This window comes from Eucalyptus grandis, chromosome 1, assembly GCF_016545825.1.
Source record: "Eucalyptus grandis isolate ANBG69807.140 chromosome 1, ASM1654582v1, whole genome shotgun sequence".
NCBI lineage: Eukaryota > Viridiplantae > Streptophyta > Magnoliopsida > Myrtales > Myrtaceae > Eucalyptus > Eucalyptus grandis.
The window spans coordinates 44,643,400-44,662,254 of NC_052612.1; the positions used below are offsets into that span (position 1 = coordinate 44,643,400).

At 38.9% G+C, this 18,855-nt stretch overlaps 1 protein-coding gene across 5 annotated transcripts; it reads right to left on the reverse strand.

The window, feature by feature from the left end:
* Positions 1 to 293: 293 nt before the first annotated feature.
* LOC104445029 (insulin-degrading enzyme-like 1, peroxisomal) lies at positions 294 to 17,138 on the reverse strand. Of its 5 annotated transcripts, none has more exons than XM_010058828.3 (27): positions 16,859 to 17,135; positions 16,620 to 16,695; positions 15,776 to 15,843; positions 14,815 to 14,906; positions 14,648 to 14,721; positions 14,494 to 14,537; positions 13,515 to 13,566; positions 13,149 to 13,271; positions 12,872 to 12,984; positions 12,575 to 12,737; positions 10,753 to 10,845; positions 9,763 to 9,848; positions 8,983 to 9,069; positions 8,125 to 8,228; positions 7,147 to 7,249; positions 6,557 to 6,652; positions 6,294 to 6,483; positions 5,993 to 6,054; positions 5,669 to 5,773; positions 5,362 to 5,563; positions 5,062 to 5,270; positions 4,312 to 4,350; positions 4,098 to 4,222; positions 3,957 to 4,008; positions 3,796 to 3,882; positions 1,197 to 1,319; positions 294 to 985 (listed from the first exon to the last, which is right to left on the reverse strand). In XM_010058828.3, the coding sequence occupies exons 1-27, from the start codon at positions 16,979 to 16,981 to the stop codon at positions 734 to 736; spliced, it is 2,943 nt and encodes a 980-aa protein (XP_010057130.2). In that variant the 5' UTR covers positions 16,982 to 17,135; the 3' UTR covers positions 294 to 733. The 5 variants fall into 5 exon arrangements, 4 of the variants coding, with proteins under 4 accessions (XP_010057130.2, XP_010057137.2, XP_018732847.2 ...); XM_018877302.2 differs by having other exon boundaries at positions 851 to 985; positions 1,166 to 1,319; positions 16,859 to 17,137; XM_010058835.3 differs by lacking the exon at positions 4,312 to 4,350 and having other exon boundaries at positions 16,859 to 17,133.
* Positions 17,139 to 18,855: the final 1,717 nt, after the last annotated feature.

Consider the following 18,855-nt stretch of genomic DNA (forward strand, 5'->3'; position numbering starts at 1 on the left):
ATAAATGATGGCTGGCGTCAATGTCAGCAATTTCTAATCAAAATTATCAAATTATTAAAAAGTTTAAAACTAAATTGACCAAAGACAAAATTAGCTCAAATGCAATAAGTTTCGGTCTTTTTTGATAATTTGTTCTACCTTTGTGCTTTGGAACTGAGTTTCGCATTTATTTTTGTTTTTCCTTTTTATTGATGGACCATTAGGAGTTGCACTAAGATCGGAATCACTTTATACGAAATGCATTTATACGTTGTCACGCCATTAACATGAATATAAAAAGCAAAACCAAATCATACACACCCAAGGAATCTCATTTTACCTTAGCACGGAAAATGCCACAAGAAACAAGAGAGGACTGGCAAAGACATTGAAAGCGAAGGCCCAACATACATAATTACACAATTTGGGTGTCGCCAATGCACAACCTAGTTCCTGAAATTGTACATAAGTCAGCCGACTTCTGCTGCCTTCTGCGTAGAAGTTTCAAGTTTCAGAGATGAGCTGAATAACAGAACAAACTTTGTTCTTTACTTATGCAGGTTATAATTGAAGAAAAAATGCAAATAACGGACAGCATTTAAGTTCTCCCCGTTCATAGAGGATCTCCGACTGCAACAGTGTCCATTTCTAATGCAGGATACTCCCAACGTTCCTTCTACTCCAAAATATTGCTGTTTAGAGAGAACCTTAACATTATCTGACTTTCTTCATCTGGAAGACAAGTATCGATACCTTACAACTTCACTTGACCATAAGCCCCTTTAAATGAGCCATAAAGAGGTTGAGATCTTCGAAAACTGAAGATATCCTCGATTTGAACTGAGGATGGTTGAGCCGGTTGGTTTTTGTCGGTCGTGTACTCAGATGCGTGCAGGCTCCCGTAAACTCGAATGGATAGTGTCTTCTTTCTAGCTGCGCCAACTTTTACATATTCATAGAAGAAATCCAGCAACTCTTGCTGCGTTAGCTGTCTCAGCGCTGCTACCTGTTCCCATATCATTTGTAAGAAATTAATACTTTATTACTGAAGTCCGGTTGAGAAATATGTCCTAAACAAAGGCTATCATGAATACCAATTGTGTTTCTCCAACTACATATCTCTTAGTACTGGCAACTCCACCCATCTTATAGGTCAAAGCAGAAAGAACAATTACAGAATACTTGCCTAGTTAATTAGTCCAATTCCTTGTTCATACCTCAGTTTCTCTCCTGTCAAATTTTTTAGTCCCGTTAGAAATTTCTTCCCAGTAGAATGCACATTCTTCCCAAAGATTCTTGTGTTTCTCGAGCTTCATATCAATCAAAGCATTCACATTGCTCTGCAGGTGATAGAGAAACGATTAGCATGACAATGCTATGCCTTTTAGCTAAAAGATGGCACAGTTAGTATCAATATCATTGACACAAGAATGCACTCGAGTGCAAATCTTGAAAATGGGATGGATATTAGGAAAGTATCAGAAAGGAAGTTCTCATTAAGTAATTTTGGAAGTTAGTTTTACCCCGGAAATTGAAATCACCACTACAAGAGATTTTTCTTATCGAGTAATTCTTATATAAGCTCCCAAAAGATTCTCGATGCATTTTTGTTTTTTTTTTTTTAATGCAAGCAGCAGCACTAGTCCATGAGTCTATCCTAAGGAAGTGCTTGATGCAATCTCTTCCAGGTACATGCGTTATTACTCCTTCCATGAGAAGCATTCAGTACGTAGATGAACATGACTTGGAAGCAAAATTTGTCCATAGACCGACGGATGATATCAGCTTACTTTCCCTTCTATGAACCTGTTAAATTACAGATCCAATTTCTAGAATCAGCTAGAGAATACTATAAAAAAATTTGGACTTAGAGTGCGTTACCAAAGTCTCTTCAGCCAAATATTGGGTGTTTGGCAAAAATTTTGCAAATCCTATTGAAGAAAAGTGAGCATTTAGAAGGCTGAAAAACCAAAGCAGGTATGCCCACATCGGTACTGTGCAATCTTTTATTTTTCCGAAATTGTCCTCACTAACTTTTTGTTTTTCGTTTATGCCCTTGTTATGTGACACTGTTCATCTTCCCGTTGAGATGGCCGGCTTGGTTGTACCTGGCTACGAGGAGTCGGCGACGGCTAGAGAGACGCCGGCTTGGTCGCGACGACCTAGGTGACCATCGCCAGAGAGTCAGGCGACCTCCGCGAGTCGTGCCTTCGCCCGACCCCTCACGGGTCGCGGCAACCCAGATCTGAGTCGTCGCGCGACCACGGCGAGGGGTTGCCGATCTGGGTTGCGGCGGCCCAGATCTAGGTCACCGTAACTCAGGGGTCGCCGCGACTCGGATCTGGGTTCGCGGCGACCCACCCAGATCTGGGTTCGCAGCCACTCAGATCAGCCCGACGGTGGTGAAGAATCGGTGATGCGGGGGGCGTCCTCGCAGGCGGCGGCGACGACAGCGAGGGAGGCTCGGTGACGCGGGGGCAAAGGGACACGTCGAGGGCGGCAGCATTGGGGCAGGGAGCGAGGGCGGTGGGGAGGTGCTCGGTGCAAAGGGGGCGGAGGAACTTCTGGTGGTGGGACTCGCCAGTGTGGAAGGAGCAGTAGACGAGGGAGGACTTGCGATCGAGCAGGACATGGTAGAGGAAGTCGAGGATCAGGAGCACAATCTCCTCGGACAGGAGGTCGAAGTGGGCGAAGCCCTCCGGTGTTGGGACCACTGGGCCTCTGCTTCTTCATGGTCCTAGAGGAGAGATTGAGATGATGGAGGCGAAGATGACGGTGGTTAAAGATGAAAAGGAGAAGAAGATGTTGTCCTGGCTGCCTGAGATCTGGCAACTTGATATGTCGACTGTCGGCGACAGATTTCGAGCCAACCAGCTATTTTTTTTTCTTTTAAATCATAAATTTTTTTGTAAATATAAATTTCTTCAAACACTATTTTACTGGTATTTTACTATTTTACTGGTATTTTTCAACGGACTTTTAAATTATAATTCACGAATGCAATTTGTAGTTTAAAAAATTTCTTTAATTTAAAGGTTTTTGCATTTTTTCAAAAGCTTTTCTCATAAGTTCAAACTGTAAAAAAATGTAGAGAAGTCAAGAAAAATTCTAGAAAAGAAATCTAGCTTAAGCGGCAATGAATAGTCTGGAAAGCGCTAGTGTAGGAGTGTCTGGGAGAAAGAAGGAAAGAAATGTCTGACAAGGGCAGAAGATTTTCCTTGAGTAAGTCGGTCATCATCCAACTCGTGGTCGCAGTCCAACAACCCGAGCTCCTTCTCCTTCCCTCTGTAGTTCTCATCGATTAATAAAAGCCTTCCCTTTTTCCCTCTGCTTCCCTAGCCGTGAAAGTCCACTTTTATGTACACATCCTTCTGCTATCCCCTAGCTAAGTAAAATCTCACATACTCACCGGAAACTATCACTATTAGCTTCCGCAAACCTTCAGAACCCTTACTGAGCAGTGGCATCCAACACTGCCGTGGATTCTTACTGAAGAGAAGGCAAGCTGACATCTTAAGAGTAATAATATGAACATCTACACTACTTACTACTTAGTTGAGAATATCTTTGCCAGGGACTGCTCATAAAAATGACTACGTCATTCAAGGGTTTCACTCTTAATGTACCTTCCACATGCCAAGTGTCTCGAACACTTATTTCGATTATAGATCTAATACCAGAATTCAATGGGTAATCTTAGCATTTGATATGCATTCCCAGTGGATCTCAATTTTCAATTATTATACCTTTTCATTTTATCAAAGAAGGTTGTCACTCAATTAATGTACCTTCCAAATGCCAACGTTATTGACTCACCTTGAAGTCTTCATTCGTCATCCGAGAGAGTTTGCTTTCGAACATTTTTAGGAATTCCTCAACTCTCAAATCAATATTACCAGGCCCCTAGAAAGATGGACATATTAGAATAAGAGGCAATGACCTTGGTCCAAAAAGACGTACAAAATGTTGCTAGTCACCTTCGCTGTGGATTGGATGAGGAATTGTAGTCCATGAATTCCATAATCGTTCCTATGTTGAAGGAGACATAAAAAAAAACGAAGAGCGAGAAACAGTAACTATGCATTAAAACTTTGTAGGTCAAGGAGTGCCTTAAGTACCTCTGCATAAGCTCGGTTATGTACCCAAGCTGCTCCACAGATCTAAGCTGGTGGAATGCCGCTTGTTTGGCGATTAGAGCAAAAAGCTGAAGCTTTACATTCATCATGATATCATCCTGGTGAACCTACATAATCAATCAAATAGCAAATCAAAACCCTTCCAAAGAAACAAGAAATTGAAACATTTAAAAGCAAAACATTACTATAGTCATACCAGAAGAAGAGGGGGAGAAGCAAGCAGGGCGAGGGGGAGCTAGACAAAATCATTTTCTGATTTTAGCAAAGGAATATGAATGCATCAAGAAAGGAATAACATCCAGAAGTAAATCAACTCACAGACAACAGAAGAACAAAGAACAGTTTCAGAGAAGTATATATATAAGCTACTGCAAAAATATAGATGAATCAAAATTGACATTGAAAAAGCAAGTTCATACATTAGTATTAAAACATGGGATTCTTCAGAGTATACTAGTTATCAAATAACAATATATTCAGATGTATCCTTTGTCAACTCCCAGACAACTAGAGATCAAACATGGGATTCTTCTGGTCTTCTAGCTAATTTCCAATCACCAACAGCAAATGGAAAAAACAAACACTCGACTGAACAGAGTAGGCAGGAGTACATGCACTTGGCAATGAAAATAAGACAACCTCCTGATTTTTGAATTCACCAAATGTTGGACTGTAAAAGAGGATGTAACAAGAGGATTCATAATGTCCTATAAATGCTATTTTATATTGTTCTGAAAGCAATCAATAAGGCTTTACACTCACTTTGAGACAAAGGAACAAGAATAAGCACACATAAATTCTAAATCTAAAGCCTTTACAAGTGAAGATTGACAAGGAGAGTGACAGCCAAAATGATCTTCATTTCGAAGATAATATATATTCCGAGCTTTCAGGTTACATCCTGACAATTTCGCACTTGTGTATGCAAATCAAGTCATGGAACTACCTGAATATAGTGCACCAGAGCAGAATTCTGATCACTTGGATTTAGGCCTTCCGTACAGTAGAAGTGACTCAATCCAGTTCCTAGTTTAACTACTCTATTTGTCAGATGCTGGGATGGATATAAAGGTTGACATATTGGCTGTGGACCATGGAAGAGAACATTTTCAATATGCTGAACTATAGATTCTGCTTCACCACGTTCAATATTCCCTGCATAAGACGTAGCAGATTTAACTTGAAACTCAAAAGGGGATGGCAGTGATCTCCCACAAATTTTAGAATGAAGCTGTAGACTACATACCAGCTACATAAAGCTCCAGTGAGGTCCTCGATAGCATTAGGGGCAAAAAGTTGGTGAGATCTTCGTTCTCAAGTGAGGGAAGAACTTCAAGTTGTTCTGTCCAGGGCCAAGTGTTGTCTTGCAGTATTAGTGAGCTACAGTACATAGCATGCTCATATGGTTGCTGAAACTTCAAATTCTGATAATCTTTTGTCACCACTTCCTGTAACATATATGGGCAAAGAGAGAACCACAAAGCTAACTTTGCAAAAACAGAAGGTAAATGGTGCAGATATTTCTATGAGACAGAGGGAGAGCTAAAGTTTACCTTGATCACAGCAAATCTCTCAGGTCTCACTTTAAAGGTTGCAATTTTCTCGATGATTTTTTCCAGCAATATCCTCAGCTTGTGATTATAACCTACCACAGTGACCTAAGTATGAAAACATATGGTCAGCACATAAAATGTCCAATCCTGCATACGTAAGACAGACAAGGGCACCCTGTAGAATCGCCTGTCCACTTTATTTCCATTTCAAAAAATTTAAGGGTCTTTTTGAGGACAGAAAAATTGAACGGAGGAAAAGCATAAAAGCATTTCCCATTTTTATGCTCAACTAAACTAAAAGTAGCTTATTTCAAAAACAAGAACCTGAAAACCTGTGTTGGTGTCATGCACACCGTAATAAAGGCCGGCAACCTGCGCATAATAAGCTGAAACATAGCCAAAAAAACAAATTAAGGAGAGAACTAGCAGTATATGGTTACGGTAATATACGAGTAAGATAGAAGAACAGATTTGCAGAATAGGGACTGAATACTACTTTAAGCTATACGAAATCACATTGAACATCGAATGCCATTTTCAAAGGAATAAGTACAGTAAAATCAAGACTGATATGAAACATAGCATGAGATATTCCCAAATAGCCTAGTGTACTTTAGCATCTTACCGAATTCATTCAAGTAATCCATCAACAACCGAGTAAATAAATCAGTCAGCACTTCAGCTTCAGATGAGTTGCTAGCATGGGGGCAGCTGAAATCTATTATAATGTATGCCTTGGGAGTGGAGAATACGGTATCTGGCTTGAACCATAATGTTGAGTACGATGACTTCCTCAAGAGAACCGGCAAGTTGATCTGTTCAAAAGATCGGTCACTATAAGAGCCAAAAAATGAACAGGATAAGTTCAGAATGTATTGTACACCGTACCTTTTCTCCTGAAATTTTTAGAGAGAAATCGGTAGGGATGAATACATTGGGTCCTGGTAAATGCAAATTTTCATCAGGAGAATATGACATCCATTCCTGCGATCAATACAGACAACCTTTAATTCTTTCTGTTCTCCACCAAAAGTAAAAATTGTATACTCCATGTCTAGGTAATCTCATTTATCTCCACTTTTTTAGTGTAAATGTGCACACTACATTTTGAAAGAAGGACAATCGCTCTAGTTGGTTGGAGAGGGTCCACATTACTTTAGTTGAAGAAGTACACCTAATAAAAGCAATTGATGTGACTATAGTGGTGATTATCTCTGAGACATTTTATACAAATGATTCACCCAGTATCTAACAGAATCACACCATCAGAATACCAAAAGAATAAGCTTGGTAGACCTGATTACGTTTGAATATTGCAGGGAATGAATTATTATGGTGGGGGCTGCGATTTTGCCAACTACTCAACAAAATCAATTGAAGATTAGGATTAAATCATCAAAGCATTATGTGCCACTTCATCCGTGAAACCCCTCTACTTAGAATGAAAATCGGTGACAAGACTAACAAGGAAGGGATACCTGTATAGTAGAGGCAGAGATTCTGTTCATGGAATATGCTGTTCCATACCATGGTTCCACCATGTCAGTAGCTCCTTCAAAACTCTTGGACTCCCAAAAGATTCTGTTAAATAACATACTCATTCCTATTTAGGATTATTGACATGTCTTCCAATTTGCTAAAGAAAGGATGGTTGCAATGCAATCCTTCTGGGGAATTTTTTTATTGCATACGTTAGCAATAACTATGAATAGCATGACTTATTTCTGGCAAATAGGGAAGGTAACTATCTGGGATAATTTATGATCTTATTAGGACATTCTGGATTTCATGTTCAAAAGCAAGCTGGAAAGTGGACATGGTTAAATAACATTGGGTAATGAAATGGCAGTTCAGCAACTGCTTTCTCCGGTAGTTTGCATAAAAGACATGTTATAAATAAACTCAATATAGAAAGAGATTTCTCAATTTTGACTCAGCGTAACCTGTGCATGAATATCCCTATTGTCAAATCCATGCAGATTTGCCATAAAAAATCATTGCAGATGACTTTTCCAAGTCTGATTGCCTTTATACAGACAACATGGTGCCAGCATGAAGGGTTGTGTCTCGACAGGTGCATGCATGTGAAAGTGCATGTTATTACTGGCCTCTTCTACTTCTCGCGAGTGCAGAAATGGCAGTGAGGTGGGTTTGGAATGGCCGGGCCCACAAAGACGGCGAACCTGATTAGACTGGTCCTCTGGTATTCCTATGCAGGTTTGGACGAGTCGAGAAACCAAGTTAAACTGGTCCTCTGTATTCCTATGCAGGTTTGACATCCATACAGAGGCCCGGTGAAGTAATTTTTTTTTTTTTTTTAAATGAACCTTCAATGCACTCGCAAGTCACAATACAGGAGCCGGGAAAAGAACGGTGAAGTAGTCATCATAAACATTGGTCATTTGGTAAGCCCTATGGCATGATATTTAATATTTTCTTAGAAGCAATAGACTCACCGGACATTGTCTGGAGAGAGCTTATCCAGCACCATTTGAATAGTGCCGGGATTGAATTCACAAGGCATAGAGGATCCCACGATCCAATGTTCAGGTGGATATATCTAAAGTTCAATAAAAAAATGTTAAATATGTGATACCCATAATCACAATGATTTCACTTCAATCAGGCATGGCGTGCTTTAAACGCAAAAAGAGAAAATGTCCCTAAGCGCAAGTTCTTACTGAAAAATGGAGTACTTAAAAGAACCAATATTTAAATCTCATCTATATTTCATTTACTCTAACCCCAAGAACTGATGATAAACATCCGAAGATGTTAATCCTAGATAGATGAGCTTAGCAGGTACTTGTCATGCTGTTTATGGCCTTCAAACTCTTGAGAATCGTTCTACCTTAACAACTAGCACTTTGCAGGTGTGCGACTACTCTCCACGGCATACAGGGACAGGTATACGTTTTAAGTTGTGGCAGAAGCTGCCCTCGTGCAAAATAACGTTTTCAAACCATTTTAAAGATCTTCTCATTGATGCATCCGTACAAGCCACTGGTCAATGTGGAACACTTGAAACCTCTCGAAACATACAAATTTTGACATGTAAATTTAAATACAATCTTTTTACAAAACTTTAAGTATCTTTTCCATTTTCACATTTTGAAGGAAATTTTTGGTTTTTTAATCAAAACCAAACGGGCTCTTAGTTACCGATTAACTTCAGCGTTATCAATAAAATTAATGTCAAGTTAACTTCCACTTCCAAAGAATTCTACACAGCCCTTAATAACACTTAGGCATCATCGACACACATGTAAATAAATAAGAAGGCAAACGGGAGACCTAAGGAATGCTTGACTTACCTCCATATTGGATGCGACACAGACTACGTAATCAATGGGAGGGATTTTGTCTTGATAATGAAACTCAGTCTCACACAAGGCTGAGAGCTTCATCAACACATCCAAGAATGGATAAGTTTTTAGGAAAGTATATCCCAAAAGAAATAATTATGAACCATGATGCATTAAATTAATGTGGCATTCATAGAAATAATTATGTATGACCCTATCGAAAAAGTGACATTAAAGCATGTCGACCTAAAAGAAATTAATTGGTAATCTTGCACGTGAATGATGCCATGCGGCACAACCATTTGCTAGTAATAACCACTTTCATTAATGTATAGAAACAGGTATAGGCAAGTAGTGGATTTACCTGCCTGATATTCATGTAGCATATCTCAATGAAGTATAAACGAATGGACCACTTAGCTCATGACTATTTCTCACCATAATGATACGTTCAAAATGAATTAGAAACAATACACAACCATATTGTGCCAGTATCTGCCCAAATCTGTTTTGTTGCAATCGCCAAACTATTTGAGATGTTCAACGTACTAAACATTAATGAACAAGAAGAATAACCAGCCACAAACAGGTGATGCGCTTATTGTTTTTCAAATTTTTTCTATATGCGGGTAGGAGTACAAGATGCCAGTTGAAAAACTGAGTATAACACAACCACGGATAGCAGCAGAAGAAATTGCTCATATGCATGCCATCAGAAGTCAATCTTTGCTTTTCTCAAGTGAAGAACGAGAAAATGAGCAAACCTTTCCACGTAGTTCATTTGCATACCTCATCAAATATCCACTTGCAGACACCGGACTGCTGTAAGAGAATAATATATTTGAACAACAATCCAATGACATCTTGCATATGTTCTGCAAACAAGTCAACCAAATATCATTAACCTCAAAAACCAACTATTCCATAGATGAATGGACAAAAGAGTGCTTCTAGACATTTGGGAGAAAAAAAAATCAAAGCTTTTATAGGTATAGTATAGTGTATGGAATAAGAGGACCTTATGAGACAACTCTAGCATCTAGTAGCAGAAAAACAACTATCTGTATAACAATTTCAAACCGGCAATTGCCAAACATCTTCTAAAGTGCAAGGCAGAGGTAAACGACAATTCCATAATTTTAAGGCGAAGACTGTCTAAAAATATGACAAGTCCAATTTTCCACCATGAAACCAAGGTATCATTAAGTTTGGGAAATAGCAATGTTTCAGTCAAGAACAAAATGGAGAAGCCAAATTAAACAGAAAAATAAAGGGGAAGATAAGACAGAAAAGGAAACATTAAGTTCGAAAGCAAAGCTCTTATTCGCCCAAGCAGAAAATCATTTTCACCACAAATTTACCTCCTATCGTCACTAGGACACTTAACGAGTATGCAAAATGCAACACAATCGCTAATTCCTCCGACTTAAATATTAGGAAAGTTGACAAACATCCATGAGAAAAGCATATTCTGATTGCTAATGATAAAGATGAATGCTAATAAAAAACACTACTAACGACTAAGTAGAAAATGGAAAAGCTTATCATCTCTGTGGTCATGCAAATGAATACTTGAGAACGTGAAAAATGAAAAAGGGGCTGGCAAAAAGCCTGGATGCAAGCAGGGGTAGACCCACACAAATTGACCGCAGAGCTGCACATGCCCGAGACAACAAAACCATCAAAAGCATGTGCAAGCGCAAGTGAGCAAGGGAGGGAGGGGGAGGTGTTTCTTATGATAAACCACTAGGAGAGAATGAAGAATATGAAGAAACAAACCATGACCAGCATCAGTAAGATCAATTTGCACTGTAAAAAATGCAAATTCCCAACACGATTCCCCTTCACCTGCAAATAAACTCGTAGCCCATCCTGGAGCATCAAAGCCACGAATGGCAAAGGAAGACAAAGCATTAGAAATTCACAGGTAATGTAGCTAGATTTGATAAGTTCTTCTAAGGAAAAAGGAAAAAAACAAAGACATGCTAGAGTTTTCACCTCCCTAGAAAAATTACAACTATTGAAGTATTATCCCACATCACTTGACAATGGATCCTAAATGCTCCTTATATTCATGTGGCCTCCCTCCACTGATCAACTTAAGCTATTACTTTGGATTTTCTAACATGGTATCGAAGCCAGTGCTCACCCTTTCACAAATGTGTGGTCAGAATTCCTCAAGTTGCTAAATCCTAAACTTGCAGGTTCCAGCCAGTCTACTTGCTCTGCAATTCTATAATTTACGGAAAGATGACATCAAGAGAACAGTCTCGAGAACATGATTTTGGGTAAAAATGTCAGCGAGGTAAGATCTCGAAAAACAACCGCCTTCTTTTTATAATTAAAAGGGTGGGGAAAGGCAAGCAATGCTAACGACCTCCGCTGCTAAGATTAGTTTGAACCATGGTTACTCCACACCACCTACAATCTGAAAGTCCTGGGTTGGTGAGCTCATCACCAAAGCCTCATCAATATCTAGATAAACCATTGCCTTTGGGCAAGATGGAAGGATGCACCAGCTCTCTAGTTGCACCTGGACTGCATTATTGTGATATCAGGACTGGGCTATGGACAAGCTATGTTGTGTTATTTCATGCCAGATACCGAGGAGAGTGAGGTGCCAGCTCTGCAGGGGACTTTCTATCATTTTTCTTTTGGCCAATAGATTATTCTGTTGTTGAAAAGCAAATATTGCTGCATATTCAGCTGTCTTTTTATTTTGAGGAAGAAAAACTCTTAAAACTTCCGCAGAAACAGTAGCACCTGTAGAAAGAGATCACTTTCTTTTCTTGATTGATGATGCTCAAGGCAGCTCCATATGAAGACCAGACAATTTGCTATACTTAATACTACAACTAGCACTTTCCTATCTTTTAGGTGGGTTAGCAATCCCCGCATACTTGCAAGTAAAAATTTCTTCTGGGGAGAGAGAGAGAGATGGACAGACGGACTGACCGAGAGGCAGGCAGGCAGGCACAGGGAAATCCCTGTGCCCAGAAGCTTCAAAATTTCCGGAGACTAACATTTACAATTTAAAATTCCAATGAGAGAAAATTCCAATGAGAGAAAACTATTGGATATGCTTACAAACCAGTCACATATAATTTCCTCATATATGAACAGATGAATGAGATAAGAAACGGAGGTGCAGATAAAAGGGAAAGGCAACTTGTGAGGGAGTAAAAGTCGACTGTTAAAAGCACCTATAGATCAACCAAACGATATAACCATCGGAGTCTCCTATGTGCATTCTGTTTCCAGTTCCTAACGAAGGACATCAAAATAAAATAATTGCAAAAGGCTTTTGTCATTGAGTAGCCCTAAGGGCACTCATATATGAAAAGACGCTAAAAACAAGTGCAGTAATTTTATTTATCACAAGAAATTGAAACATGCAAAACTTATCCTTAACATGGTCACAGAAGTCATATTTGATCTACCAACTCGTTGATTCTTTTTCAATAAAATTATTTGACCTGTTTCTGCAACCATCAGTCAAACACTTTTGTATGTTCCTTCTTCACATATTTTGCATCACATTACAAATGCGTGCATTCGGAAATTTGATGGGGAAAATCATGTGAAAGATGTGCAGACTGACCCAATGTCTTCAAGACATAAAACAGAGACCCTTCTCCTTGATGGCCGATAAGATGACCAAGATACTGGCAAGGACCTTCCTTGTAGTGTTGAATCTCTGGAGTTACAGGCCAGATTACTCTCAGTTTGTGACCTTGCTTGATTGGGACAGTTTTCACAAGAATCTGGAGATAAATTTAAGAAATCAAGATCTTCATAGTTTGTTTCAATAAGTCTTACCCTTTCCATGTTTAAATTATAAATTGAAAATTGCAAAATCTTAGACAAAGCAGAACAATCTTGGCAAGGACATGAAAACCTGTAGATGCTCTGAGCTGCAAGGTTGTCCAGGAAAGCGAGAAGTGCTTTTGTCAGTATTTTGAATTTCTTGAAACTTGCCTTCTACCAGACAGAGAATTTCATCTAGATTTTCTGCCATTGTCATCAGAGATACAAGTTAGCTGAATATGAATATTTATCAAATTTTTACACATCTCAAGGGAATTTTGTACAAAATCTTGTTAGAATTATCTGAGTTATCAGTATTTGTTTTTTCCATAAGTCATCGGTATTTAGAAACTAGATTTGAGACAAACCTTTTGAATATACGACCAGATGCATGAGACTAGCTGAATATTTCTCCTTGTAAAATTGGATGAGCTCATTTCTAATATCTAGTCCTTTTGCTCTCGGTCGAATCTCCAAGGTATCCCAATTTCCTATAATTGCAAGAAGCAATGTGTTTTCGCAATGATGAGAAACAATATAACTGAAACAAGACACATTATCTTGCTTCTTGCTTTTTATAAGCATACAAATAATGCAATAGACTACAATTCTAACATACATGAAACTGAGTTTTTTAGAAACTAAAAATCAAAAGAAATCAAGAACTGTGGGGTTTAACAAACGAGAATTTTTATCCTTTTCGGCATTAGACACAGAAAAGTGGAGACACTCACCTGTGCTAAACTTATGATAAGGATGACTTTCCTCGCTTATATGTTTCTGAAGCTGCATAGATGGACCAGTGTCAGCACTAGCACGAGTGAGAGAATAACTGACTCTATAGAGTACAAAATCACCATTTTACGCATTGAAAAGTGTTTTATTGCAGAACAATAAATTTTGTACAGCAAAGTTACAAAAGCTAACATAATATAGTGGGACAACTCGTGAAACTTTTGTCAGTTTTTCGATTTTCGTACGACTCTAAGATTTCTCTCACTTCTGTGAGTACTTTGTCTTGGAGAAGTGGTAGAGTTGGGAATTTTGTCTGCAAAGTCTTATTTTAGTGCTGGAAAAGAAGATTGCGGGCGGCAAGGAGGCTTTTACTTGCAAAGCTATTTGCAAAGTTAGTACCCACTAGAGTTAAATTTTTTGTTTTGAAAGCATCTTGTGAATGTATTCTCACTTTCCATATTTTGCAGAAAAGAGAGATTGTGCTGGTCAATAGATGCCTTTTCATGCAAAAGAGGGGAAGAGATGGCGAGACATCTCCTTCTTCACTGTCCGTGGACAAGAACGATCTGGGTGGCACTTGTGCTGGTCAATCACTCTTGTTTTGTTTTGGTTGTTGATCTGGGAAGAGCAGAATAAGAAAGCTTTCATCTGAGAGGAGAAGCCCTATTTTGTTATTATTGATAGTTGGCTGAAAGTCTTACACTCTTGGTATAATGGAAAGTTATGTCTGGATGCAAATGCTTTAACTGGCATTATTGATGATTTGCTTGTAACTGAACTCTTTTTGTATATGACTTTGCAACCCCTTGGTGCCCTATAATAATCTTTTCTTTTACCTATAAAACAAACCATACTTATCCCGATTGTTCAGGATACCATTATCTCCAGCATTTAGTTATGGTAAGGAGACCTCATCCTCAAAGTTCCTTTTGCAGAGGCAGACAGATGACAGTCAAAATCATGGAGTTCAACTCCTACCTGGTTCATCCGTCGGCTATCAAGTAATAAGTTTTTCTGGTACTCTGCATGAACAAAAAGGCTAACAATAAGCCTTTATAGAAAATGATCCCGTAGAATTAAACAGAGACAAATCATTGAAGAATATAATAAGGTTCCTAATAAACAATCTAACCAGAATGAACGGCTTTAATTTCCCTCATGGTGGCGTCAGGGGACATCAAGGGTTTAATGAAAAACTGCGCAAACCTGTTCAACATGTAAGAAAACAAGACAGCTGCAGAAGTTCTACAGAATTTCCTTAAGCTATCAATGCGAAAAAAGAGAAATGTCACAATGTACCTGTCCAATGCCTCTTCAAAGCTATCAACATTAACATCGAAATGGTAGTTCGTGTTTCTAGATGATGTAAAGGCATTTCTACTACCCCCGTGCTAATCAGCGTGAAAAAATAGAAAAGAAGAAGAAGTTATTTTCACAAACTTCAGCTGTGCAAAAGCATAATCATGTGAAGGAATTGCTTTGTGGATAAAGGAACCAATATAGAAAACAAGCTACCACGCCACCGTATATTCCAATAGAGCATAATAAGCAAGAAGAAGATGCAGATGCCGTTATCTACATGGAATAAAAAGAGAGAGCTCAAGAAATCTCGTCCATCTAAAATACCAAAGAAAGTTGATGCCATAGAAAAGTGAACACAAACTCCTGATTCTAAGGTCACAATTTCAGATTCCACACCGGATGCCATAGCACAATACCTTTTTACCCATTATTCTGAAAGCGATTAACCTATTCCCAAAATTAAGCACTGGTACATTGCCATTGCATCATATAGCAGTTAATACTGTCTTGATTTGAACTCTGAAAGGGAGAGGGAGACGATGGAAGAACGTACCTTACAGAACCAAAAACAACTAGAAATTGCATCATCACTATAAGGAGCTAATTTCCATGTATAATGTGATGAAAGCGAGATGAACAACTGGCTCGCCTGCGCACCTTCCTATGATCCTAAAATTGTAGATGGGACTCATTGATTTAACATTTTGATCCATAGCACCAGTACCAGAAAGACTTTGGTTTCTTTCTTAGTCCTCAGGCTACATGCATTCAGGTTCAGAAAAAGAAACCTAAAATCAACTGTTCTGTTATGCTGATTGCTGTAGAAAAATTCAAAAGGAACTGGGAAGTGGAAAAAGAGGCACGTCAACTATCTACCCAGCATCTCAGTCACATGAAACACTCTTAGTCATGAAGAGGATAAGCCAGATGCTTCATGGAAAAAAATGTAAGCAGTTACCTCTGTGATGAATTTGGAATAACCATCCTCCACTGGATACCTTTCACTAGCATAAAATAGCATGTGCTCTGCAACAACATATCAAAAATAAGCAGGCAGGACTCAAATGCATCTGATAGAAAAAGAAGCGCCTTTTGAGGCGAAAAAACGCGCATGATGCAGTTCAGAACCCTAGAACCCAAATAGAGAAGAGAAACTCCAAGCAGCCAGCTTACTAGTTTAGGCGATCAGGAAATAATTACAGCTGGTGGATCAATGACTAAGGTATTATAAGTTGACCGTGCTGATCAAAATCCGTTACTGAAGATGTCGCTTTCAGGTGAGCAAGGTTTTATGCCTAAAGAACGAGTGTTGTAAAATCAACAAGTGAGATGACCTTTCGAAACAAAAAGAAACCACACATCTCGGTTCTCGCTTTTCTTTCGAGGGTGGTTCATGCCGTGAATTAAGAATCCAAGGCGCGAGATGTCGAAACAAGGTTTTGCAATAAAACAATCAGCACCTATTTGAACTTGATGTTAAAATTATATTTGGGGAAACCACCTATATTTGTTATACACCTTTTTTTTCAACCTGATCTGTCGCTAATACATCCGTGAGCAGTGAATTTTGCCTTGAATAAATGATTCTCTTCACCTTCAAACATAAGAATTCTGGTCTGGATGATGTGAAGATTATCAACAATTTTGACTTAAAATTTACTGAACTTAAGATTCTTGGTCTTTTTCCTTCTCCCCGCACATACAAAAATCGACAAAGATGCAAAAGATACTTCCACGGGCACCGCTCTTGACAGAGATTGTAGTTTCTACATATTCGACCAATTAAAAATACGAACTATTACCGAGAAAATGCGCGAGACCCTCGAGCCCTTCAGGGTCGCAGAAGTAGTCGACGCCGACATCCATAGAAGCAGCACACTGCAGCATCCAAGGACAACAAAAGCCACATCCATTAAGTCAACAGAGTCGTCATAAGGCATCGTTTCCTTGCAGGACGAGGCGATAGACAAACAACAGCAGATTAACCAGTGCAGGAATAAACGCAAAAAAGAGTGAGCGCGGCCGATTCGAGAGGGATGACCTTATCGGTGTCGGGGTCGCTGATGAGGAGGACCTCGAGAGAGTTCTCGAGGACGACCCTCCGGTACTCCCTCTTGTCCGACCTCGGCTTCACTATCTCCACCTCCTCCCTTCCCACCGCCATCACGCAAAGGAGCGACGGCGATCCTCCCCCTCCCCGGCCGGTCGCGCGAACCGGGAAACCTCCTCCGGCTCGAGAGAGATTTCGAGCTCCGACGGAGTGGTGGTACCGCTAGCGTCGAGGGAACGCTCCGAGTCAAGTTCGAGACGCTGGTCAGCAGCAGCGACGACTTGGAAATGTACGGTCGTCGCTGGTCAGCATCAGCGACGGGTAGTGAGGCACGCGCGCAGGGCCCCGCTCTCCTTTCCCGCGAAAATTACCGGATTTCTTCACATTTAAAATATTGCCTTAAATAAAAAAGGAGCTGGCTGCTCCGTTTATCTGGCGAAAAATAAATAATATAAAATTACTTTTTTATAAAATAATCGCTTATGTAATTTAAAATAATTAATCAATGAAAATATTTCATCATTAACAATAGTTTATTTGTCTAAACATTTTCGTGAACAGTAAAAATGTTTTCTGTTCATTTTATTTTTTAAGTGATATAAGTTATTATTTTTTTTAAAAAAAATTCTAAGTTATTCATTTTTCATGAAATAAATGGAGCCTAAAATGCATTATTTACGGCTTATCCAATCACAATGATAAATAAAAACCAAAAATGTAAGTACTGAATAATAAGAGGCGAAATATTTAAATATTGAAAATGAAAATAAAAAGGTTGCTTGATAACTTATGAGAACAAATTCTATTGTTTTCTTTCTAAACATGGGATAGTGAGCTTTGATAAAATTTTACTTTATACTATTTAATAAGTCATTCTTGCTCACCCTATTAAGTAATTTTTCTCTTGAACTAATCAGTTAAGCAATATGCAATAAGCGGTTATCTAACCCATTTAATGTGCTTATCAGACACTACTTGGAGGAATATAGTTCCTATGATATTTATAATGTGTGGCAATAATCAATTTTTTTTACCTGTGCAATGAATTGTACTATACTCACATGCATACGCATCTCACTTTCAATTGACCGATTACAACCTGATTTATCCATTGTTCAAAAAACATTTTACTTGATACGGGCGAGAAGAATAGAGATGAGGGGAAAGGATTCGAAAGGAGTTCAAGTTCAAGGGATCGTGTGTTAGAATATTGCTCGGATAAACAAAGGATAAGAATGAAAATAAACCATTACGACTTATATGTCCTTTTAACTACTCAAAACTTAAATTACAACAAGGGTATAAGATAAACTATTTTAACTTTGATCCCGACATTCGATATCGACAACCTCCACGTCACATGAATGTGTACGAACTGGCAGGCGACAATCAATGTCCTATAGTTCTTCTTTTTGCTTTCAATACCCCACAGATTTATTGTTTATTAGAAGCAAAGCATTTTCTATAAGCAACCGTGATGACATCGATGGGTATCCATAGTCCAAAGAATGACGAGCACATTGATATCTTCAATTGCTTTTAATGAGTGCGTGAACACGATGATTGGACTTAAAAGCGTAGACACGACGTGTAATTGTTATCTTATCAAACGTGACTTCTTCGAAGTAATATAAATTTTTATATTGGCGTTCGACTCGGTCCTCTCGGCCTCGTCGAAACCTCGAAAACAGTGACCACTGTTCAGGAAGAAGATGAACAAGAATTGGAAGCATGCAGGCCTCGGAATGAATGACGTCAGTCCCCCGTTCATGGGATTTCCAACCGCGGCTGTCCAGAATACTCCGAACGTTTCTTCTATTCCAAAATACTGCCATTTGAATTAATCCATCTGAAAGACGATTCGATTCCTTACAACTTCACTCGACCACAAGCCCCTTTAAATGAGCCATAAAGAGGTTGAGATCTTCAAAAATTGAGGATATCCTCGATTTGAGTAAAGGATGGTTTTTTTTTTATTAGTCGGTCAT